Raw genomic sequence first — 25,584 nt, forward strand, 5'->3', positions numbered from 1 at the left:
GCAAGATCGTTACAAGGTCAGCAACCTTAAATAAAAATAGTTCGTACCTACTATCTCATTAACATACCTATATTATATAGTTACGCACATTTACTAGTATCGTCTATAACTACAACATATCCTCTTGCACATTCCAGTGTTTTTGGTAGTCAACTATATTCTTATGTAAGCCGCAATATTATGTCACAAAACGATAATAAATAGGATTATAAATCTGTTATCTCTCTTTCTTATAACTTCGACTAATTTGATTATACTGTACAGTCGACTGCACGTCAAGTTACCTTGCATGAACCTTTATACTAACTATAATTAGCGCGGGTTTGCAATGATTTAATTATACCATTACCCGTGTTGCATTGATATCTGTATGTACTTCACGGATAAACGGTTTGATCTGCTGCTGATTGTACGTTGTCATTATGCAAAGAATATAACGCCGATTACACATATTGCGTAGTTTGTATGAGAGCTTTTATTTAACGCAATGAAAAACAAACTGCACCGCGTTATTGTGTAGTCGGCTTAATGTTTCGGCAATTTTCGGCGGCCAATTATTCGTCTACATATTCGCAATTAACTGAGTAGAAAGGAAATGTTGGGCTTGTGTATGTAACATAACAAATGTATGGATCTACTATGATTTACAAGCCGCTGTTCGACTAAATTATGGTATTTGCAGAAACAATTTAGATTGTATCATGCCCCGCTATTCGTTGAAAAGTTAAAGCAAAAATATATTTTGTCACTATCTCACTTTACAATATTTGCCTTTGACAAAAAGAGACAAAACATACTTTAGCCTAAAGTGTCTTGATAACTTTTTTATGAATAGGATTAGTCTACATCTGACGTTAGTTCGACAAAATTTAATGTATTTTTTTACAAATAAAATTATGTTTCTGTGTCAACTAACGTGTTTACCAATAGACAAATCATGATAAGTGCTTGTTGTTTATGTCCAATTACCTTCAAAAAATATAAGGTGCTATTTAAATAAGGAAAAGGGTCGTGACCCAAACTAGAACTTATAAATTATTATAGATAATAATTGACCGATCGAAGCCGAAAATATTAGAAGTAAAGAAACGATGATGTATTTTTAAATGACGTGAAACGTCCCCTTTAACCAACAGCCTTTCCGTGATCTATTCCATTTACCACAATTTTGATAGGATAAATAAAAAAATTCGGATTCGATGACAAAAATGTACCTGGGGTTAATTAAGGTGCAATCTAATAAATTCATTCGAATCGGTTTGGTTAAAAATGTTGCACTAAACAGAATACCCCTTTCCGTCTACGGAGAATTCATCTCGTCCCAGTTCCCACTAATGTTGTAATGGCGAAAGTTTGTGCATTACTTTTTCGCGCTCAAACGCCCGACCAAATATTTATGAAATTTGGTATCTAGTTAGCTGATACCTTGGATTTCCGTAGGATTTAGTCAAAAAGTCTGATATTCAATGGCGTTTTATAATATAATTGGCGCACTTGTGCATAAAATTAAAAAAGTATTAAAACAATAATTACAACGAACGATAAACCGCGGGTACAGTTAATTGTCTATATTTCATAAACAAGGACCTAAAATTTTACAAATTCAAAATTAAGGAAATTACTTTACAGTGATACCTTGAAGTGTCGTCTAAAAAAAATCCCGTCTTGAACTAAGTCTAAATTTAATTTAGGTACTCATTATATACTGACGTAGTTTACAAGCATCACTAACACTTTGATTCCTTGTTACTTCACAATAAACATTAATTAATTTGTTTATAATCGTGTATAAACTATTAATTTATTTCATACACTTTAATTCAATTCAAAATACTTACACTGCACCCTCAACCGGACAACGTCACTGGACGTTTCCCCCCTTGTATTGGCCGCTCTGCAGGAGTACCCCCCCGCCTCTTGTCTGGTCACCTTCTGCAGCACCAGCGACCGCGTGCTGAGGATGATACCTGATGACATGTTCTGCGTCACCGGCCTGTCCTAAAAAGGACACTTTATAAGCATTTCATTCTTAACTCCACTTGCCAAATCAGTTTTTTTTCTGGCTTTATTGCATAAAAGTACAATTTGTAACTGTTAGATTATGCTTACAAGCATTATCTAACAGTCAAACTTTTGGGTCATAGAGAGTATCTATGTGGGTGCCTTTTGTTTATCATGATTACTAATAAGTACTTAGTAATAGTTTTCATTGACCACCGCACTTCGTGAACATTGCGAGGCAACCTGCAAACTAGAAGCACATCCGACCAACCTATTTACTTGTTTCCTACAGTTTAACTCCACACAATGCAACAATCCTGGGGACTGAGTGGAGAGGGGAGAGCGGGTCTGTACGAGTACAGTTAAAAACGAAATTTAGATATTCATATTTTGACAGCCCTGACTGCACAGTCTACGCTGGCGGCGTATGTTCCGCCTATATAACAAGGCTGTCGAATAACTGTACATAATATACTTAGACACTCTAAACAGTATATTAATTAGACTATACTGTATGTATGTATGCAATTACTGCCACTAGATAACGGTAGGTACTCATAAAAACCATATTACGAGATAACTTGAATAAAATCTTATGGATATCAAAATATAGGTACACGATGCCACTTATTTTGAAACTTACATTATGATACCAGGATATCCGATGTTCCCTAGGGTTGGCGCGTACGTTACACTCGAAGTAGACGTCATCTCCCTCTTTGATATCATGAGGGTTCAGCGTGCTGCCCAGCGATAGAGTCACTAGCGGGCTGTCTGCGTGGAAGACGGATGAGCAAAATTTAAAACCATTAGCTCATTACGATATTAGTAGCACGAAAATAGCTTCATGGCGTTAATTTCGTCAAAAAATTCAGCGTGAAGTCTACATATAAAACTTGACATTTTCACGTGAAGTTTTGGCGAACGCTATTAATATCGCGGTGAGAATTAGTGTCATTTTGTTCTGGATTTAAATTTAAACCAATGGTATAAAAATGATCTACGTCAATAGATAAATTAAAATGCATTCCAAATTTTAAAACTAATAGGAGACATTAATAACGTTTCGTTCAGTAAATTTTTCTACCTCATAATTTCAATTCATATGATTATCAAGAATAGGTATTAAAACTAGACCCATTTTGGATGCTGAATCGTTTTTAGGCTCGTCAAAGCAGACGAAATAATCAAATTCACAAATGTATTCGCAAATTCAATTCACTGTAAAAATTTGAAATAAATTGGGCATTATGAATGTACGAAATAATGTACGAAATATTTCATTTGAAGGAAAATTTTGACGAGAATTTATGCTTATAGTGGAATGTATTTTTTTTAACCTGTATATGTACTGTGACTGTAACGATACATTTGATAAGAAAGTGAATAGTGTTGGCATCAGAAAACAAATAAAACATTTGAAAATAGAATACTAACATACAACATTGAGCGAGAAGTGATCATCGATCGCTTTGGTCGGCAGCGAGGGGTTGACAGCGACGCACTTGACCACCGCGCCGTTGTCTGATGGCGTTGGAGAGTATACTAGGGTGCTTATTGACAGTGTTTCATTTGAATATTGGGTTACCTGTTAAACATAAGAGTACATGCATTAATTATTGTACACATAAGCGTTATTCACTTGGAATCGACAAGCATCAACAATGCTGTAATATTTTTAATAAGCGTGTTTTTTTTGCTAAATACTAATCTTTGCATCTGCTGATTTCTATGAAAATAGAAACTTCCATTTTATATTTAATATGTAGACAATACAGCCAGCCTTCTTCAATTCGTTTGTGATTGAAACGCCAAATTACATATTTATCAAATTATTTAATTGGTGTTCCATTTTTAAAGTCAGATTTGATAGATCGCAATTTTGCGTGTTCATCACACACGCATTGAAGATAATTACCCAAAAATAAAATTATACCTTCTCCTTTTCAAAACTCCTGTTATCCTTAAACCAGGTTATTTCAGCTGAGGGTCTGCTGCCTTCAGCAATACACCTCAAAGTGGAAGCCGACCCCGCTATGAGTTGCTGAGGTCGGTTCAGGAGGGCCACTGACACGGGAGCCACTGTACATAAGATTGTTTTACTAATATCAAATTAAAAGTAAATATTAGTAGGTACTACAAGCTTTCAATTTAGGGCAAATATGGGTGGCGGGAAAATTCTATAATTGATGATAAAATACTTTTGGGTGATTCTCACGCGAGTTTTGAACTCCGCCGCGGGCTGTCATTAGTATTTATTAAATTGTACCATACACAGTAGCTAATCATATTAATTATCCTATTTTATAAATAACTAAAGTACTGGTACAATGTACATTCTTTTTTTTAAATTAAACATTTATAAAATTATATAAATGTGCAATTGAAAAAAATGATTATTTTAAAAAATGTGCGACACTAATGAAACGCTACACTCCGCGTTCAAACGGTCGTGAAATTTACCCTTTTTCTCTTTAATATAATGGAAACCACTGTTAACGCTTTCTTTCAAAATTAGAAAACAAAAATAAACGCCTACCCTAATAACGTACAAAAAAAATCAAATTGTGGTCAAGTTCTCCAAAAATAACCACAAAAGCCTTAATGACGTTTTTCAGAGGCTCTCGAAAGAAACTCGTTAAGTACAACAAATTGACACTCCTGGTCGAAATGAATCATCTATTTACACTTCCAATAATAAACTTGACCTTGTGGCCACTCAATTGGTCTAAAGAAAACCCAATAGACTGGGTACTTAAGGCTCTTAATTACAACTTTCTTTCTACTGTTCTACACGAAATTCGTAACAAAAGGGATCTTATTCGTTTTCCAGCCAGTATTGTCTCCTTCATGAGATGCTAAATGACATGAAATCTAATATTTTTTGTATTTAGAACGGCGCGGCTGTTGCTGCTGGCCGAGTCACAAATTAAAATATATAATAAATTCTGAAATAATACTAATTAACACACCACAAACTTAAAATGTCTAATAAGTCCACAAAACGTGATTTATTCCAATATATAACTAAAAAAAACAGCTACACGTAGCTCACTAATTTCTGGAAATTAGTTTTATCATCATGAGGGCATTACTATTTCATTCCAACTTGCAGTTTGATGAAAATACCGAATAATATAACTGACGACCTACATTCAGTGAAATAAGGTTTAAGCCAAAAGAAACTAGTTTAAACCAGCTGCGTCGACGTTAGGTTTCCCGCGCAAAATGTCGGAATTCATTACGAAGTGAGTTTCAGCTGGAAGCGAAACGAGTAATTAATTATAAGTCCCTCGTGATTACTGATGTGTGGCCAACTAGAGTAAGCTGAGCGGATTGGAAAGTGGATTATATTTTTGAAAAAAAATGTAATCTTTAAAAAAAGATAATTTAAAAAATTTAAGGTCTTCGAATTTCAAATATCATACTGAGAGCTAGGAGCTGACGTGCGACATCGATCAGCCATTAGAATATTACTATTCTACCACGTATGTCACTACTACTACCACGTACTATGTTACCACGATCAAAAATTCTAAGATTTCTTTTTCAAGAAAAATATGTTCTGCATGAAATCTAAACAGACGAAAGAAAAAAAAAATATTATTCATTCCTGAATTTTGAAAAGAGAATTTATTGTACCGGCGAGTACCTAAACTGGCCGGATATTTTTTCTTTTTGATGATCTATGGGTAGTATCATCTCAAACAACTTGAAATTAAAACACAAATAAAATAAGAAATGCTTCAGTCTTGTAAGTTTCTCAACAGCCAGTATGAAAAATTAAATATTAGCAAGGCTGCTTGCCCTGCACTGATGACTCGTGTTCCATATTTTAAATTTTAAATAGAGGGTCAATTTGTTTAGAAATGCTGCATATAAATATCTGTTTTAATATTATTAGAAATTGTTTAAGATATAAAATGTAATGAATTCCTTCGCTGTATTCATGTATCTACCTACCTAATTACCTCGTATGAATCTTAAAGTACTTTATTCTTTTTTCTTAAGCTGTCATTTTCAGATGCTAATCCTATCCTCCAAGTAACTATAAAATTCAATATAAATATAAAATATATTACAGAATCATAAATCAACGACAAAATTAAATCCAGCCAATATTAATTGCAACTTACGATTCATCTCCAGCCTAACAATCTTCTCCTGTGGCGGCACTAGATGCGTGTTAGCCGCCCGGCACTTGAAGGTCCTATTGAGGTCCTCCCTCTTCAGATGCTGCAGCTCCAGCCGGTTCACCACAACGTGTGTATCAGTCTTCACGCCGATGTACTGTGGAGATGGGGATCCATCGATCAGCCACGATACCACTGGTTCTGGACGACCTGTGCCAAAAAAAATTCAATTTTACACGAGTTAACATCTTTTTTCTCATTACGCGGCCGCGAAGCACCTCAGTGAAGTCAGTGCAGAATATTTTCTTATTTCATATAAGTTTATTAACTTTACCATTTTGAATATTCGGGAGTGATTTTACGACCGAACATATTTGTCGTCATTATTTTGTAATAGTAAAATTCTAGATGTTGTTTTTATATTTATCTGTATCTGTTCTAACAAAATCTCAAGTCGAATGTTCGTCTCGTATATGCGTTAAAGCCAAAGCATTCATTCAGAAATCAGGTCTATACAGGCACTTTAATGTTCAATTACCATTGACCAGCTAACCCTTTCAGTACATAAATTCATACGCGATTTTTTTCACCCATTCAACCGCAATCGACCGGTTAAATGTAGTGAGCAGTCCGCGGACCATAAGTTAGTCTTTTTGGAGACAGCGGAGATATTCCGTTTGAGTGGGTACATTGAAAATCCGCAGTATGGTTGGCCTCTCGCCAGGGTCTTTCTTGGTCCACTGATTGTTGTGATGCATGCTACACATTACATACGGACAGATAACGTAGGTACGTGTCGTATCTGATTGACGGAAAGCCGGATGCGGAAACATTTTTGCTTGAGTCAGTTTATATTTTACTAGCTGCCCGGCCCGGCTTCGCTGGGGTACCTAGAACCTAAATTATAATTGCAAATATAAAATTAGTACAAATTAAAAAAAAAACTTATAACCACGAGTGTTGTAATAAAATGGGAATAGCTCGACTACAACTATTGATAAACATCGCAATAGACCGCAGCAATGAAACACATGATGGCTTCAAATATCAATATTTCAGAAACGTTCACGACGATATCTCGAGCCAAAACATCAAAAACCTTTGATTGACTTCTTAGGAGACGCCGAAAAATATATTCCATCTGAGTGGTTTCATTGAAAAGCACCGCAGTGGGTGTTGGCGCAGCGCCAAGCCCGTATTATCTTGCCACACCCCCACCGATTGTCATGATGCACTGGCCCGGTAGAATTGCCCCGTTATCAGCTACATATTTTAATTATGCGGTTTCGCTAAAGCACACTGCTTTGTAGGGTTAACATTGTTTTAATGATGTACGTTCTTTTTTTAATAAGTTTTTTTTTCAATTTTGACGTTAATTTTAACGCAAAATAAGCCATGTGTCTAAAACACGAAGGCAGCTACAACATACGCAATCTATTTTTAAGACTACGGCTAATAAAGACTACGGCTATATTATTATGCCTTCGTGTAACTTAAAGTTTACATTATTATGAAAATGTAGTGAAATGTGTGCATTATCATTTAAAGCTTAGTCCAAATTACTGCCCTGGCTCGAATTATACATGTACCTAAGCCATGGTTTAGTTAGTGTTATAAGTTATTTAGTGTTGAGCGACCTATTTACCTATTTTACCGATGTTCATCGATCTTAAATGGCTTACATTGATCATGACGTTGGTGAAGGGTGCGGCGTCATATCGCCCTAATAAGCAAATGGGATATTAAATTTACAATATTAGTTATGAAGAAGGAATAAATTTATTCGAAAATAAAAAAAGGATATGAATTTAATGACGACTAGTACGAACTTGTACTTATAAAGAATTAATTATTCTTAACAAGAGAAGAACAAAGTCTGATCGTTTATTTTGTTTTAAATATTATTCAATACAAATCTTGTTGATATTTTATTCTAAAAAAATTCTAAGATTTAAATAACATTTAAAAGTAGATTAGTTGTTAAATTTATTTTATTTCATTTGTCAATTAAAAGTAGGTAGTTTTTATATTTATTTTATTTGTCAAAAATGATAATAATCAAAATAGGTAATAATAAATTTATGAAATGATGAAACTCACTTTGTTTTACATAAAATTCAACTAAATATACTTCGGAATCTCCATTTAATGAATTAAAAATTTGTTGATTTTATAATTTATTCTCTCTTATTAATTTAAAGTTTTCATAACACTTTAAATTAAAAAATTAAAACTAAATATCGTCTACTTTACGAACTGGTGCAAATGCGACGGTCAAACAATTGTCTATCTATACGGGATATGTTTATTCAAATTTCAAATCAAATGATCTATATCTATACTATATTGTAAAGGGGTAAGCGTTTGTGACTTTGTATGTTTGAGGCGGGTAATCTCCGAAACTACCGAACCGATTTCAAAAATTATTTCACCATTAAAAAGGTACATTATCCAATATTTCTATAGGGCTATATTTTATCTCACAATTCCCATGGGAGCGATGCCCCGGGCAACATCTAACTAGTGTATAATATACATTTAGTTTGAATAAACACCCTGACAGCATTTTGGATATATATATTGAATTAATTTAGATTGCAAAACTTAAATGGAGTTCTAATTACACATAACAATGTATGTATTTTATTTAAATTGATGTATATATACACGATAATATACATAATAAATCAATACCAATACATTTCAATGGACTACTATCATGGAGATTGAAGCTCTTATTGAAGTGATATCAAAAAGATACGTAGAATGGAGCGTTATGAGCGACGACCCGTGCTCAGCACAATGGGTGAAATATCACTGAACGGCAGTCGAAGTCTTTGTACTTCTAGACAGAAAGATTTTTTCCAAAGTTGCTGCTGCTGAAATATCATTTTACTAAAAGTTACAGTTAATGAGAAATAAGATAGGTATATACCGAAAAATAAATGAGCATAATTCAATACTCGTATTCACTGTTTAATCACGTTATACTATTATCAATGTGTGGTACCATTAGGAACATGCAGCGTAACATACCTAGATATTTTTTTCGTTTTACGGAAAATTCTCATAAAAATTATGTCTCATTCATATTTTTTACATTACGAACGAACACGTTATAACTTTAATAGTAATTGTGATAACTAGTTTCCCAATTATATTAAACAATTATTAAAAAAAGAAAATAACAGAAGCCGACCTAACAATAAGTTTTATGACATCGCACTTAACCCGTGTACCCTTGGCTTATAGGCAGAATAGAATGGCTTTCCATGCCAGTGGACTCAGTATAGTAACTCAGCGTCATAGGTGAGCGGCGTGCCGCAGCATGACGCGATGCGGCGATACTATGCGTCTATGAATGGTTATCAATTATCACGCTAAAAGTTATACTTGATCGTCAGCTCTCGGTAAGCCATTGCTAATAACAGCTGCCTTCCCTTTACATCAACCTTCTCTGAACTGGGCCATCTTTATTTAGTTGTTGCTAGCAATTTCTTATACAGCGTGAACCTATTTACTATCTAGTTTCACGGTTACACACACGGTTGGATGGAAGGTATTACCTTCCATCATTTACTCGAGTAACAAGTAAACAAATAAATATAATTGTTTACTTGTGGCTTGAGGAAACGACAACTCGGCGCGAGTTGCCGCATTTGTCGCTCACGTAGGACGCCGGGTAACGGCAGAAACGTACGCTTTATGGAACGGAAAAGGCAATTGTCTTCAGACACATTCACCACGGGGTTCTGCTTGCACTTTTCTACTTTATGGATGACTGGCTTGCCTGAGTCTGCGGTGTGAATATCTTTTATATACAGTTTTCAAGTTTTGCAAAAATTTCAAGTTAATCCGTGATTGCCGGCGGATGTTTCCTTCTTTGCAATATGAACACTATATCCTCCCGTGGTTATCGTACAAGGCAAATAAGGATTAGAAAGATTGCTGTTGCGTGTCATTTTCGTGAAGAGTCCAAAAATGTGGGATTTTATTTTTGTCATAAATTTGAAAGCATTGTTATTATCACAGTATTATTTTTACTGGTTCGATAAAATTTATCAACTAGCCTATTACAACTGGTAGCTTTGCTATTCCAGTTATTCAAATTCAAAATTTTTTTTCAATGTAGGACGGTATACAACCATAGAATTAGTAGGTACTCCAAAGAAGGACTTACTAAATACATGTACAACACTTCTTTGACGTCAAAAAAATTACTTAAACTAAGTTTACTGCCGCTACAATTGAACTCTTCGTACACCAAATTTCATGCAAATGTGTCAGACAGCACTTACCGCCGCGTACTTCGCAAACTAGAACCAAAGCTGAGCCTTCCTCCTGAGGTCCGACCACGCCAGACACGTCGGCTCCAGACTTGTCGTATAACAGCATCTGATGGGGCGGCACTGAAAAACAAATATTATTTTATTCTTTACTAGTTGCGCTCCGGAGCTTCGCTCCCGTGGGGATTCCGGGATAAGAAGTACCCTATGTATATTAGTAGGATAGATCCTACAGATCCTACTAATATTATCAACATTACCCGAACCCGTTCGAACCCGGGACCTCTCGGTTCAGAGGCAAGCACCACTGCGCCATCGAGGTCGTCGAATAAAACTATGTAGTAATAGTAATAGGCGGGAATATGGAGGAAGACATGTATATATGTATATGAATAATAAGATTTAAATATTTTTGATTAATGACAGATTTTGTATCTGTCATTATGTGAAAAAAATATTTAAATCTTGAAGACAACAATGACTTTCTTTTTTATCGGTGGCCAGTAAAACATTAATCCTGTATACTGAGTAAAGTACAAAGGTTGTTTTTTATCTATATTGTCATCAGCTGTCTTTCACGATCATAATAGGTTTATGGTTACTACCATTTCACCATGTATTATATGAACTTTGTTTATACGTAAAAAACGATAAAGGTAAGCCCTTTGGCATGATAGAGACCAACAGTTACTTTAGACATTTTCTCCTGGTCCAAACGATATTATAACTGTTAAATCTAGGTCTAACCTAAGATGATCAGGCTACACCCAGGTGTTACTGATACAGACCAGAATCCAGTGGGACTACACACAGGTTTAGCCGATTAAACTGTACTTCGGGGTTTACTTATAAACACATGTGAACCTAGGACCGTTTGGTTCATAACACTGGTTGGACCAACGCAACTTCGTTTTCGTTAAGCAATTAAAACATCGAAAATAAACAATTAAACAATAATTAATATTATTTTTCCAAAGCATCGATAAATTAATTACACATTAATATTAACACTCTAATAGAATGTTAACCAATTCAGAACAATTTTACATCCAAACAATGAAATCATATTATTTAGTTCTAATTTCCAACGTATTGACTTAACGGAGAGTACAGACAACAGCATATCAAGTTATCCTGCATTAGATTTTATGTTGTGGTAATAGCGACGATTTTGCAATCAATTTGGAAAACTTTATGTACTGTTGACTGTACAGTACATTCGAAACGGAAAATTAAGCAAGACTCACATAAACCCCAATATGTGATATTGCAAGAGGTTTATTTGAATATTACTTGACGCCTTTAATAGAAGCCTTCCGTTCTGAATGGTAATTGGATATTTTATCATGTTATGAATACGTCTGATTATGTAAGTATGCTGGTTCTTTGTGAAGCAATCCCTTTCTAACAAAAGACTGGCAGCAAATTACCTCTCGGCGAGAACTCTAATGGATCTCAACGGCGCTGCATATATGCGGTGGAGGCTTATTTTTAAATGCTTTGTTCTCAGCCAAAGAAATTCACTTCTCTCATCTCCTTTGCTCGAGTCTTTCGTCGCCTTGAATAGGGTAATTTGTTTGAAAAACTCGGCGGGTAGTTTCCCGACGTTTATCGTTGTTATTTATTTTTCATGGTTTACGTCTTTTTTTTTCTATTAAAATGCTACTTGGCTTGGAAGTCGGTTCGAGCAATTACTAACGAAGTCACGTTCCAGAACGGAACAAAGCTATGAATAATATAAATATGAAATTGAATCATAAATTACGCGAAAACAATTTAAAGTTAATAGGAACGTAAACGAATTCGAATTATGAATAAATGAAGTTGTCATCGCTGATAACGTTCAGACAATTTGATCTATTCAAATCTAATTTCCTTTTGAATTTAGTCTGTCTCTTACAGATTTTATCTATGTCCGTCGGAAGTTTTTATCAGCGCAGTTGAGCGCTGGTATCCCAGCAGACAGTTTATAATTAAAATGTCTGCGAGATGTCATTACTGGTCCACGATGCTCCACCATTTCTGCCGTAACGGCTAAATTGATTCCCTGTTGGCATCTCATAAAATTTTTCATTGGGTTGAGCTTGAGTTGGTTGGCTATATGCTAACCTTTACCAAATGTACCTAGTAGATATTTTAAATCAGACAAGTATGCGACCCAAAAGATATTACACGGTCTGTGCAGCTTGCAGCCTACTACCCCAGGGGTGTCATGCAAGCGTTGATCACTTTTGGAGCCTAAAGTCTTTGGCTTCTGTACCTTATACCTCATTAACCTGTAATTTAGTAACTTTTGAAGTTCTTACCTATAACAGTGAGTTTAATCTGGAAGTTCCTGGTGGGGGAATTCTTGAAGTCGACCCTGCAGCGATAGACGCCCTCATCATCAAGCTGAACCGAGCTGAGCGATAAGGCAGCTGGTCTGGCGACGGTCGCGAAATATGCGCGTGGGCCGAACGCGCCTGGGTCTGACCACTGCAAGGCTTTGTTGAACGAGCGGCCACGAACGTCGAAACTGGTAAATAAATATAAGTCGTATTATGAATCGAAGAGTAAGGTAAGCCGATGGCTGGCGTCCACTGAGAATGAAATCCAGCAGTGGCCTGAATAGGGCTGTAAATGATGATGACGATACATAAATGCAACAAATAAATTTGGAATTCCTAGAGTTTAAAAAAAATAAATTTTCGTACAATAGCTCGAAATTTACACTACAAAAGGTCAATCGGTCTACCCTTATCGGAAAACAAGGATTCTCGACTCGGAAGACGAAAATTAGAACATAAATAATTTTGAAATTTCATATTTTTATCAAAATTTGAAAGTAAATCCTCACCGGGTTAGCTACCCTTGTCGACGTAAATAACATTTATGTGATAACAATTGATAAGTAGTTTATAGTGTCGTCTGAACTTTGTAACAAACCCATAACGTAACCTTTTACTTTGATACACAAACAAAACATTGCTCTTTAGGATGAACAAAAATACCTAAAAAAAACATCACGCAATGGACTTTGCAGCGAAATTTATTTGGTCAAAATATGCAAATAAAACAACCCCGGGATCAGTTTAAAAGGCGCGTAAATTGCCACATGGTCGCTTAAATTCATTTTCCTTAAAAAATACTGGCAAATTCTAGAATGGACGGTGGCATCTCCTGAAGTTTTTCAATTTCCGGACTGGGCACATTTTCTCAATTTTCCGACCTCCCAATTTACTCGGCTACCAGCTTTGAGGGACGATTTTGATTGTACCCCCGCTGTTACAGGTAAATTTAACAATTTGAGCAGGCTTTACATCAGTATTATCTTTCCAGCGCTTGTTAATAACGAAATATTACACGGTGATGTGGTGACTTTTTACCTAAAATTTTAAGTTAAATTGATTTTACTATTTAGTGGTACATATTGTGTATAGAAATAAGTTCAAATAACTTGAACAAGTAGGTCCTGTGACCTATTTTCTTTTTGTAAGATCGAATAGTTTTCCTCTAGGAACCCTTTAGATGTGTAATAGTAACTACACATAAAACACTTCAGGTACCTATCTAAAACAAAATAAAAAAAGTAATAATAAAGATGGAACGCCAATTTATCTCAAAACCTGGCAACTCCGCGCCGTCTTTGATTAACCAGTTGCGGACATTGACAAAACCTTTAAAGGAATCGTCAAGCGTGATTTCACTAACGAGACCCAGGACTTCACTTCTTGAGTGTGTTTCGCTGTAGGTGTACGTCCCTCCTAATTGGATTGGCTCGACTTCCGTTCATCCGTTTAAGGTGGCGCCAAACGGTTCATTAGGCTAGACTAATGCAATTAATTAGATACTTATTCATATTTTTCTTAAAGTCAAAGTTATCCTTTATTTGTAGATAATTTTGTCAATATTTTCTTTCTCTGTCCACGCTGTAAAATATTTAAATACTTACTAGCTCTAATACTATGTTAAATGTTAAATATATAAATAATACCTTTGCTCCATTTTGATGTGAAAGAACAAACACACTTTCACATTGACATTTATAAACTGGTATGGATAACTTTTATCAATGTCGCCCATAATGACGTCGTATGTTGAAAAGATCAACCTGTATATAGGCTTGCCGCCACTCTTCCTGAACCAGAGCACCATGTAGACGCGGTCTTCGTTGGTGTCCGGCGTGACGTCACAGGGCAGCGACGCCGTGCGGCCCAGCACTGCGTCCACGTCCACTGTTGACACTGTAACAATAAAAAAAGGTATTTTATATGACATTTTTGACGAAAGCTTTTAAGTTGTATAGGAAGAAGGATGTATAGGAATATATACGAAATGATGTATAGGAAGAATTTATTTTAGATTCGACGCGTGTAAAATCATGGCCTTGCAGTAATCCGTTTGAGATGTTCCCTGGTCGGATCCTAGTCCATCCTCAGGTCTTGCTTATCAAATTCAAAATAAAAAAACACAAATACATTCACATTTACCTACCTACACATATAAGTATGGATATGGATACATTTAAATTCCAAGCACAGTGGCCCGTCAGCCCGGCTCAGCAGACTAATTATCAACAGAACCTCATTAATTTTGATTTTCAACACAGCTCCCAATTATAACTTTGTACGTAATTACATACTCGCCTTGCAACGTTTTATTTAGTTTATGAGTTGAATTAACATAGCACTCGAGTTACAGATAGTCTGTCAATAAAACGTTTGGGAGATTTTTCGTTTTCGGAGTGCGCACAAAATCGCCTATACAAACGTTACCAAAAAATATTAAACGTTTGAATAATTCATCTTAATAATATAGGTCAATACTATCCTAATTCACATAACATCCTGTTATTTGGATGGGTGGATGAATTTGGATATTAAAACATTCTCACTTTGAATATTATTTTGTTGTTACGTTTGTAACATATACAACAGATAAAAGAAATATCTATGGTTTGTACAGATAATCCATGATCCACAACCCTCAAAGGAATTAGGTAAAAATCTTTATAACAAACTAGGGTTCTATCCCAGCTTGGCTCGGATTATTCCATATCAAACTATCAGCTAAATCTTCTTCTACCATAACACTATCTATTGACTTTTAAAAATCCTACAAAAAATCCGTCCGGTAGTCCTAGAGATTACAGACGCGACTTCTTTTTAAAATAAGGATGTTTTGCAACAAAATTATAAAAGACGATATGTTGCCCAGGGCTTCGCTCCAATGCGAATTTTGAGATAAAATATAACCTATAGCAATCTTGGATAAAACACCTTACCAATGGTGAGAGAATTTTTGAAATCGGTTCAGTAGTTTCGGAGATTACCCGCCTGAAACGTACAAACGCTTACCTCTTAATAATAATAGTATAGATTAGATTATTAGATGCGCTGTCGCTATATCAATAGAAGTATGTTTAAAGGCAGGAAAAGTTAAGCCGGTAAAGGATATTACATTTATACGAAAGCGAGAAAATTCAAATTTCTTCATTGCGATCTTTATCCAGTTCATTATGCGATTTGGACGGATGACAGTGGGAAGGTCATACCATTTACATTTAGAATTAATCCTAAAAAAGAGGTCAAAATAAAATTTATTACGCCCTAGATAAAAAAATAACTCTGAGCATAAGACACTTTTCTACGGTTTATAATAAAATGGAGGGGAAAAGTGAAGAAAGGAATCCCCCGTGTAATACATTTATTCATTACGAAAGTAATTTAATGAAAAAAGAGGCGAAGCTCGAGTTTACGGATTGATACCCGTGTTCCGTAGCTGAGTGGCCGTGTCAGGATTTTGGGACATGACGTCTGCCTCCTTGGGATTACAAGCGGTTGGCATTACTTAACACGACGAAAATTTGTAATTCCATCAGACTGTTTATAAGAAATGTATTTCTGATAAATTTCGCTTGAATTTTAAGAGCAATATTTCAAATTTGCCACCATTTATTATAAATTATTAAAACTATATACATACTTACCAGCATTATAAGCGACATCGTCGTAATTTATTATTAAGTATTTTATATCAGTTAAAGTACACTACAAGTATAATTTGGAACTAATTAAAAATCACATAAAACGAAATGTATTTATAATAATCATGTAGAGATATAATCATACTGTAAAGACGGTATTCATTAAGTACACTTACTCAAGAAGCTTAAAACACACAAATTTTATAGATATATCAAAGAGAAATCCTAATCCAGAATACCACATACTTACCTATTCTTACAAAACATTCATAGTACAAAGGCACAAAGAACCTTAACTATGTCGTAATGACCACAGGCCCGGACATATCGCCCCATAAATATTCGGTTTTCTAATTTTCCCCGCGGAACACCAAAAAGGTCCGAGACGCAGAATGAGACTCTCGACTGCCTCACTTTAGGACTAACATTCATCTCTAGCAAGTTAATTGAGGCCAAGCAAAGAATAACGTGAATATAGAATAGAATTTCCCACAAAAAATACGTTTTAATTTTGAAGGATCATCAGTGCCTTCGCGTCCTGTTTGATTGCAACACTCTATGAGAATTCGGTTGTTGTGTCTTGATCGTTTGCCAAGTAATACATTCACGGGATAATAGTTGCCTGTTTTAGGGCTCTCCAGGATAAAAATGCCAGATTAATCTATCCAGTATATTTGTATCTCCGTGTCAGTGAACCAGATGCACAGTAACAAAGGAATCTCCTCGCTGAAAAGCAGCTGAAACATTATGCATCGCAACTTTGATCGTGACATGCATATTGTATTCTGACGTTGTGGGTAAGCAACGGAAGGCTGTACGACGCGGTCCTACAGTTTTATAGGTCCAAAATAGGCCACCTGAAAACATAGACAAAACAAGAATTTTGGGATAAAAATTAGATTATATACTAAAATTTTATCAATATCCGTGCAGTAGATTAAATAAAAGACTACAGGGATATTTATTATTACGTCGAAACTTTTACATATCTTAGGGTAATAGAAATGATACATTGCACCGTGTTACATATGTCGCTTATCTAGAACGGTGGAAGCACTACTGTTTTTTTTAATTATGTTTCGATAGTTAGTAAGCCTTTCATTTATAAAAATAAGGATTAGGGAAGCGTTAGTGAAAACTAATTCGAATGAATGAACCTAAGTCGAACCAATTTCGTGACCGTACACCTAAAGCATAATGTTTCATGGCAATAGCTCTGTAGCTATAGACATATATGTAGACATGTATCGCATGTATCGCATATGTATATATGTAGACAATGTCGTAACTAAGTAAAAATGACAGTATGCATTTTGCAGTAAAGTCTACGCGAATGAAGACGCGAGTAAAATAGGCATTTTATATTAGCATAACATTTTTGTTTCTATTTTAGCTATCAAGTTCTCATGAATAACGTATCCAATATTAACAATGTTCTACGAAAATAAAACGAAAACCAAAACGTTCCGTTAACATGCAAGACGGACAGGAAAATGCCGATCAGTCAATATGTCTTACTTGAAATCGGGAAGGCGTTCGTTATTGCGTAAAACGCTGAATTCAGCACACGGGTCTTGCATTATAATACTTGAATGTGGCGGTACAGTTCATGCCAAAAAGAACTATAAAAATATTTACTTTAAACCTTTTTAAACGCTCCAACAAAACATCACTAGTGAGGAGTTATATCATATCTAGTGAAAAGCCATGTACAAAAATAAATATGTACATTTAATTTACATAAAGTAATTGTGAAAAATTATAATTTTTTGCCGGAGATTGATGACTGAGTAAAAAAGCATCTACAAGTCTGGAAATTAATCCTCTAAATAGATGAAATGGACGTTACTATTTATTTATTTAAAACCATCAGGTGTCACTATATACCTATATTTATTTTATCTATGGGTCTCACGATGCTGGGCAAAGACCTCCCTCCATCCTTTCCATTTGGCTCTGTCCTGTATTGTAGTTGTCCAGTTTTTATGGAATCTGTCCAAGTCATCTCGTCATCTGGATTCTTAGCTTGCCCAAACTCCGCTTGTCTTTGAAAGTCTTTGACTACCTTTGTGCGCTATACGTCAGTATAAAAAGGAGACACGTGTCCTGCATTTTTATATATATAGGGGTAGAGGAAACATTATCTAATCAAAGTACATTTGAATGCTATTTGACTCCAAAATTGTAACGTCACAGGATATGACGCTCACACAAGCTGGATATACATTTCAGTTCCTGACATTAGAAAAAAATGATTTGAATAGTTGGAAAATAGCCTATTGAGAAAATCACTGATATACCTAGTTGTAGGTTTTCAATTTTAAAAATATAAGTTACCTATATCTATGTTCCGACTATATTTCCTCAGACTGTACCCTGAAAGAGGCAACCGCACAAAACGCTCGACGGCACGTGATCTCAAATAAAATACGGTTTTAACAAACTCAGTTGGCAGATCTGCGGTTTTCCGATATAATGATGTCTTACTGCGCCAATTTGCAATTTTTGTGCCTATTTTCTGAAACGGCGTGATTGGTCGCTTCTGATGTAATTATGCCAACGTATATACTTATATTTAATTTACCTAATTATATATACATATAAATGTAAGTCTGAAACTTTGATTACAAGGAAAAAACTGATTCATTCCATGGAAGGTAACCACAATAATTGAACGTTTGAAACATCACTTTCTAATCTGTGAGTCAAGTTTTAGGTAACTAATGTTTACTCGTCCATACTTCCAAAATGATTTTCACATTTCCAGACTATATTAAATGCTACAAAGCCCTGTAGTGCGCGAAATGAGACTCAAAAGATGATAAGATTGCAAAATTAAAAACGAACTCCAATCATAAAATATTAATAGAAGAGATCTCCTAACGGAATAAGTCCGTCATTGTATTCCCTTCTTATTGTGCTTTTAGTATGTGTTATTTTTATACAATAAAGTTATTACAACTATTTTTTGTAACCAAACGTTATTAATTTATTATATACAAATATTTTGATTAGGTATTCTTTTTGTATAATAATGTTAACACACTCGACGGTGCGAGTACATACGACACGAAACAATATTATCTGTAATAATTTCCAAAACATTAACCGCATTCTCTCGCGAATAAAGCTCAATTTATCATTACTCTTATCATGTAAATCCGAGCAATAAATCCTTCACTGATGTCACCCAAGACGATAAGACCAGACTCCCACTTGAAAATCAATACTATGCAGTTTGGGATGCCTATCCAAAAATACAAAGTGGGACGCGCCACGATACCTTACCTGCTATTGGATTGGGTAGTAGGTGCATGCTTGTGTTATAATATAACCTGTTTGAGTCACGCGATCTCATTCCTTTCCGAGCTTCCGAAAAGGTGGAAAGAGATTCCGTACGATTGAGGATCATAAACATTGATAGCACTTTACGTTATAAATGTACTCTGTGATTTCTTTTATGAGGTGAAAGGAGATGTTTTACATATTGTTCGAAGTAACTTGTAAGGATCTGGCTTTTAGCTCCATGTAATGGAAGCGATGTGAATGTTATGATAATTTCTTTTGGGAGGTACTTTTTCCGGGATCAAAATAATATCGCGTGCATAAAAGACTGAAAATCTTTAAGTGTGTTTTTTTTACAATAAATACTATAAATTTCATCGAACTATATAGTTGTTAATCGAACAAACTTAATTAAATTTATACTACTGTATGGCAGGTACTAAATGTTAACTCAAATGCCAATAAATTTCGCTGCTCTGCAAACATAATTACGTGTTAATTTAGTGATTTACTTATTCAGTGAGAGGTATATCAGGCACGTTTATCGTATATCCTGATGAGTACATAAATCCTAGAAAGCAGATTTGAACTATCATTTATGTAGGCTTATGTAAGTTTAAAAGTAATAGCTAGATTCATATAGATACAGTATTACCTCTTTCACATAACCAACAGTTGAGAGTTGAAATTCATCGCTTATGGGGAAAATCTCCAATTTATAGCCTTTTCCCTTGATTGACTTTTACAATAAGCTCGGGAAGAGGAGCAGCTGGCATATTCTATGTTTATTTCGCTCCCAGACCAGCATAGTAAAGTGCATCGAAATTGCCTACCAATGATTTTCTATCAACTGTTTACTAATATGATCGAAATTACTCTTAAAAATTCATGAATAAATAACATAAATGCCACACCGAACTTTTGCATTCATAATAAATATGAAATAAATATATTTACATTCATAAATGAAACGTGAAATATATTAATTTGTTCCGAAATTGGTACAATCACGACAAATAGTGCCATTTAAATTGTCCGTAGCGTCACAAAACGGATTTCGATAGCGATTCTCCTCACGTCTGTACCTCGAAATCGGTCAACGCGTCTGTTGGCCATCGTCACAACCCCCTGGGCGTCGTCATGCCCCTCCCTAGGGAAAAGAATAATTTTATTCGCGTTATTATTCATTTTTACTCTTTGTTTTAGCTGTGTTCCATTGCTAGTTTTAACTTATGTTAAAGCGTTTTAAATATATGGATTAAACACAATATATTTTAAAACTATCGAACAAATTGTCAATATCAATGTATTAACAAGGTATGCTATAGCATACCTTAAAAAGATATATCTTTTTGTGGTTGTCCTCATTAGGTCTTCCGAAATACACGGGCATGTTTGTATAGAAATATTTAGGTAAAGTGAATATTTCATAAACAGATATCTAATAGCCCTACCTATAAATGAGGTAAATAAACAAAATAAATTATATCTCTAATAAACAAAATTTCAAGTTCCCGACATGAAATTAAGACACACATAAATTTAAGTATATCTAGTATTTGTTCATGATAAAGAGTAGATTAAAGAGATTCGTCTCATTATATAAAAAAAAACAGTTTTGAAGGTAATAGGAATTAAGACCTTCAAAAATTGTGCTTAAAGAAATGTGGTTTTCATACATAGATTTTGTAATTTCTCTTATATAAAATGTGTAAAACGCTCAAAAGGACAATGAATTGAGGTACAATATTTTTTTGGGCAATATTTTTTGGGAATCGAATTGAGAAACCAGTAGACACTAGACCAAGGAAACTGTCCTTATACTGCTTTCTTAACGTGCTAAAAGAAGAAAAGTAACAGAAGCTGCTGTTCCGTAGACTTCTAGAGCAGGACAGAGAACGAGACGGAGTCAGGTCACGTGTCATCGCGAGCGGTGTCCCGCAGGAGGGAATCTAACGTGAGATGTATTCTTAATGCCATTTCTATATCGATGTAGTGCGATTTGTACCTATTATTTTTTGACGACGTAGTCTGGTCATCATGTGGGACTGTCACACCAAAGCTTCCGAGCTCGAATCCCGTTATGATCAATATTACCAAAGTAGATTCTACTAGCTACGGTAGCTACTAGCTACGGTAAATCTATTAAATTCACATACTTTTCATAACTCAATCGGAAAATTAAACTTAGTTATGTCATTTCTTATAAAAGCAGGTACATGCATGCGATTGAAAGTAGCTTTTAGGTCTTGTGTTTTAAAGATTCCTGTTATAAGTTTCCAGATAAAATTATCTTTCTTGAAGTCTTGTCACGTGCTGACACGGGACCACTGACCAATTCGATCTAACGTGAGACGGATTTCAATGTTATATCGATTGTATGGTGCAACTGCTCCAATTAAATAGGAAAAAGGTGTACGGAACAACTCCGGTATACGGCCACTGTATATCCCCGTGTGGTAAAGTAGGCCGGTGACCAACATTATTCCCAGTGAGGATTGCACGCCAGAATTTTATTTTTATGCAACCTCAGCCTTCCTCAACCGTTAAGAATCGTATAATGATAAACCATCAACCACACATCAACGTTCACAATTGTTCGCAACTACAGAATGACTAATAGGCTGCGTGCTCAAATCAGAGTTTATTAGTAATCCTGTATTCTCTGATTTGAGCATAGCTTGCATGCTTGTAACTTGTATCGTAAACAGCCCATCCCTAAATACATAATTATAATGATTTTTGACCTAAAATCCTAATATTATTATGTAAAACAAGCCAATCCCAAAAATTTCGCGTGACACAATTACACTTACAACACTACAAGCCTAAAAGTAAATTAAGTACACAAATTAATAACACGAAAAAAATACACTTTCGGTAATAAAGTTTTTCAGAATTTTGCGCTAAAATTGAATTGCCTGGACTATACGGGATAATAATATAGCTACATAAAAAGTTACCCATGAGCTGTTTTTATTTATTTTGTATCAGTGAATAAATTGTTATAAAATGCATTTAGTAGATTTTGAACAAAGTTGTATATACAGTTATCCATAAAAAGTAGTATTTTTTATTAAAAAATATTGTAAATATTTTTATTTTGAATTGATATTAACATCACCATTCAGACGGAAAAATATTTTAATCCTACTAATATTAAAACACAATTTGTGAAGATGTAATTGTGTATGTTTCTTACTCTTTCACGCAAAATCTACTGGATGGAATGTTATGAAATTTGGTACATTGGTAGAATATAACCTGGAATAACACACAAAGTACTTTTTATGCCAAAATCACCGCGGGAGCGAAGCCCAGCTGCGCAGCTAGTAAACTGCAAAATATTAAAATTTAACTATTTTTTTAATTGTGATGCAAACCCCGTTGCTATAACTAGTGGTAAATTATATTATAATAGGTATGTACCTATCCTAATACATAATGATGCTAATCTGTCGCACTTGGTCAGCATAACTTTTGATAAGGGTAGGTAATTTATTAGTTTTTTTGTCTCAAAGGGATTACATTTTATTATTACGAGTGGTGGAAAGAGAAATTGTCTAACTAATTCAATTTCCGTTATATAAATACAATAATTTGAATAATTATGGCATAGGAAAGAGTAAAAGAAATGAGAATGAACTCGTCGATTGCTGAGAATCGAGAGACAATATAATAATATAAACAATTGTTTAATCGGCGCATTTGCACGGATTCGAAAAGTTCGACGTTAAAGAGAAAGTATTTATTTAGTCGGGGGTTTCAAAAATGTTTAATTTTGTTTTGTTCACTGCTATTTTTAACTTTAACCTGCGCAGAAAAACGTCAAAGTTGAGTGGTGCTACTCACCCTTAGATGATCAAACAATGATCACTTTTGGCCGCCAACCATCAGCCTTTCCTATTTCAAAACGTAGCGTGACTTTCACAATCATCCGAACACTATTATAACGTCCGTTTTTCTATGGCTAATAAATGACTATATAAATGATCTATTTTTGTTCTTGCCCAGTCATTTTCGTTGTTCAACGTTATAATATTTTCCTAGTATTTACTTATTGACTCAGTATGATCAATGAAAGTAACTATTGTGATTTTTAAATTAAAAAAAAAACTTTTTTATAATACTATATTTATTATATGGTAAGTGATCACTGATCACCACAGCCTAACAATCAACAAACGCGTTGCCTACTTTGTGGCCCATCTACTGCCATAGTAATTGCACTGTCTCTTCACTCTATAAATCGAACAATGCAAGAACACAATAATGCAAGCAAGCTTTGGCGGCTAAAACAGATGAGAGTGAAGTTCCCATGCAGACGACTTCTGAAACAAGGTCGACCACTGGAAACTTTTTAAAAACATATATTACTATCCAAAATGAATAAATAGTACATTCGTTTTTCAAAATTAATAAAAAAAAAAATACTTTTTAGAATTAGGATTATGTAACAAACTAGAAAAAATACAATTATTTGTCAAGGCTACTGACTTTGAAACCGTTTCAGACGACAAGTATTTTAATAAAAAGAATCCCCTCAAAGGACGCGGAAGGGGTCTCTAGCTACAGAAGAGGTGTACATTTGCATGATTTTAATTAAATTCAACCCTCAACACTGCAATAAACCTTAATAAAAGAGTCAGCAAAATGCATAAGTTATATAAATCACGTTTAAATGAATTTTGATTTCGACAAATAACGGAAAATTTTAGCTATTCTCTATTTAATTTATTTTCTATTACAAAGGTTTGACCTGGTAAAGTACAATTAAAGTAATAAAAATATTTATTTTAAATACCTATTTAAGTATATATATATATATATATATATATATATATATGTATATATATATATATATATATATATATATCCTATATTATATACTATACACAAAAATACAACATCATGTCTCTTACGGGCTAGACAAAGCCAGAAGTTGCAAAACGAGGTTTTTGGTGGAATTGAGATTCAGCAGTGATTTTCTAGCTAATAAGATAAATTTCCAGTTTATACTTTCCTTTGATTTACTTGTACTTGTACAATCCACGCGGGAAGAGGCTCAGTCTATGTTTTCCTTCGCACCCAGACCACCATAGAAGTTATATGTTTTTTGGATTTTAAATAAATAAATTAGGACAAATCACACATTGAGCTAGCCCCAAAGTAAGTTCGAGACTTGTTTTATGATACTATATTTTATAACAAATACATATATAGATAAACATCCAGGACCCGGGCCAATCATTCTCCATCATGACCCGACCGGGGATCGAACCCGGGACCTCTCGATTCAGGGGCAAGCACTTTACCACTGCGCCACCGAGGTCGTCAAAATACTCCATAATTTAACACATTTAGTATTATCGTATGTATTCCAGGAGCTTTTTCTGTAATTAATTTTAGGAATCACGTCGCCTGTGACCCTGTAATATGACAGCTGACTGACATTACAAACTTTTGAACGTGGAATTATTGTATTACACTGATTTGAGTTTTACGCCAAATTTTCGGTGATATTTTTTTATGTTGTATTTTTATTTAACATTAGATACGTGCTCTTTGCAATCTATTTTATTTAGACATTAATTCTATCATATCATCAGATCACACATAATAAAAAATCGTGTGGTTCCGCCCTTGAACAGGATCAATTCATATCCAGCCGTGGATCTCATCCAAGGCGACTAAACATAGCCTTGGCAATTGACAGGCAACAATAGCATTTCTATGGAGGGTCTTAAAAATTTGAAGGTTTATTACAACTGGGTTCACGGCGTCATAGCTGATGCAAAGATTATGCCAATTACTATGTTCGTGTAGTTGAAACATCGTCAACCGAAAGTGTTCCACAGACAAGCTAGTAATCTTATGCTAATCCTAACAAATATTATAAATGCGAAAGTAACTT

The 25,584-nt window shown here is 34.6% G+C and overlaps 1 protein-coding gene across 4 annotated transcripts in view; it reads right to left on the reverse strand.

The window, feature by feature from the left end:
* Positions 1–25,584, reverse strand: part of LOC128677093 (neural cell adhesion molecule 1-like) — an 88,298-nt gene that overhangs the window by 7,574 nt on the left and 55,140 nt on the right. For 2 of the 4 annotated variants that reach the window (XM_053757698.2, XM_053757697.1), the window contains exons 3-10: positions 14,511–14,643; positions 12,727–12,935; positions 10,433–10,543; positions 6,138–6,344; positions 3,938–4,083; positions 3,439–3,589; positions 2,645–2,775; positions 1,839–1,998 (exon numbers count right to left, since the gene is read on the reverse strand). In XM_053757698.2, coding sequence (XP_053613673.1) covers positions 1,839–1,998; positions 2,645–2,775; positions 3,439–3,589; positions 3,938–4,083; positions 6,138–6,344; positions 10,433–10,543; positions 12,727–12,935; positions 14,511–14,643 — 1,248 coding nt within the window. Of the gene's footprint in view, positions 1–1,838; positions 1,999–2,644; positions 2,776–3,438; positions 3,590–3,937; positions 4,084–6,137; positions 6,345–10,432; positions 10,544–10,680; positions 10,847–12,726; positions 12,936–14,510; positions 14,644–25,584 lie in introns of those variants that run through there. The other 2 variants (XM_053757700.1, XM_053757699.1) reach the window with 2 other exon arrangements.

Source organism: Plodia interpunctella, chromosome 17 (assembly GCF_027563975.2).
Source record: "Plodia interpunctella isolate USDA-ARS_2022_Savannah chromosome 17, ilPloInte3.2, whole genome shotgun sequence".
Taxonomy (NCBI): domain Eukaryota; kingdom Metazoa; phylum Arthropoda; class Insecta; order Lepidoptera; family Pyralidae; genus Plodia; species Plodia interpunctella.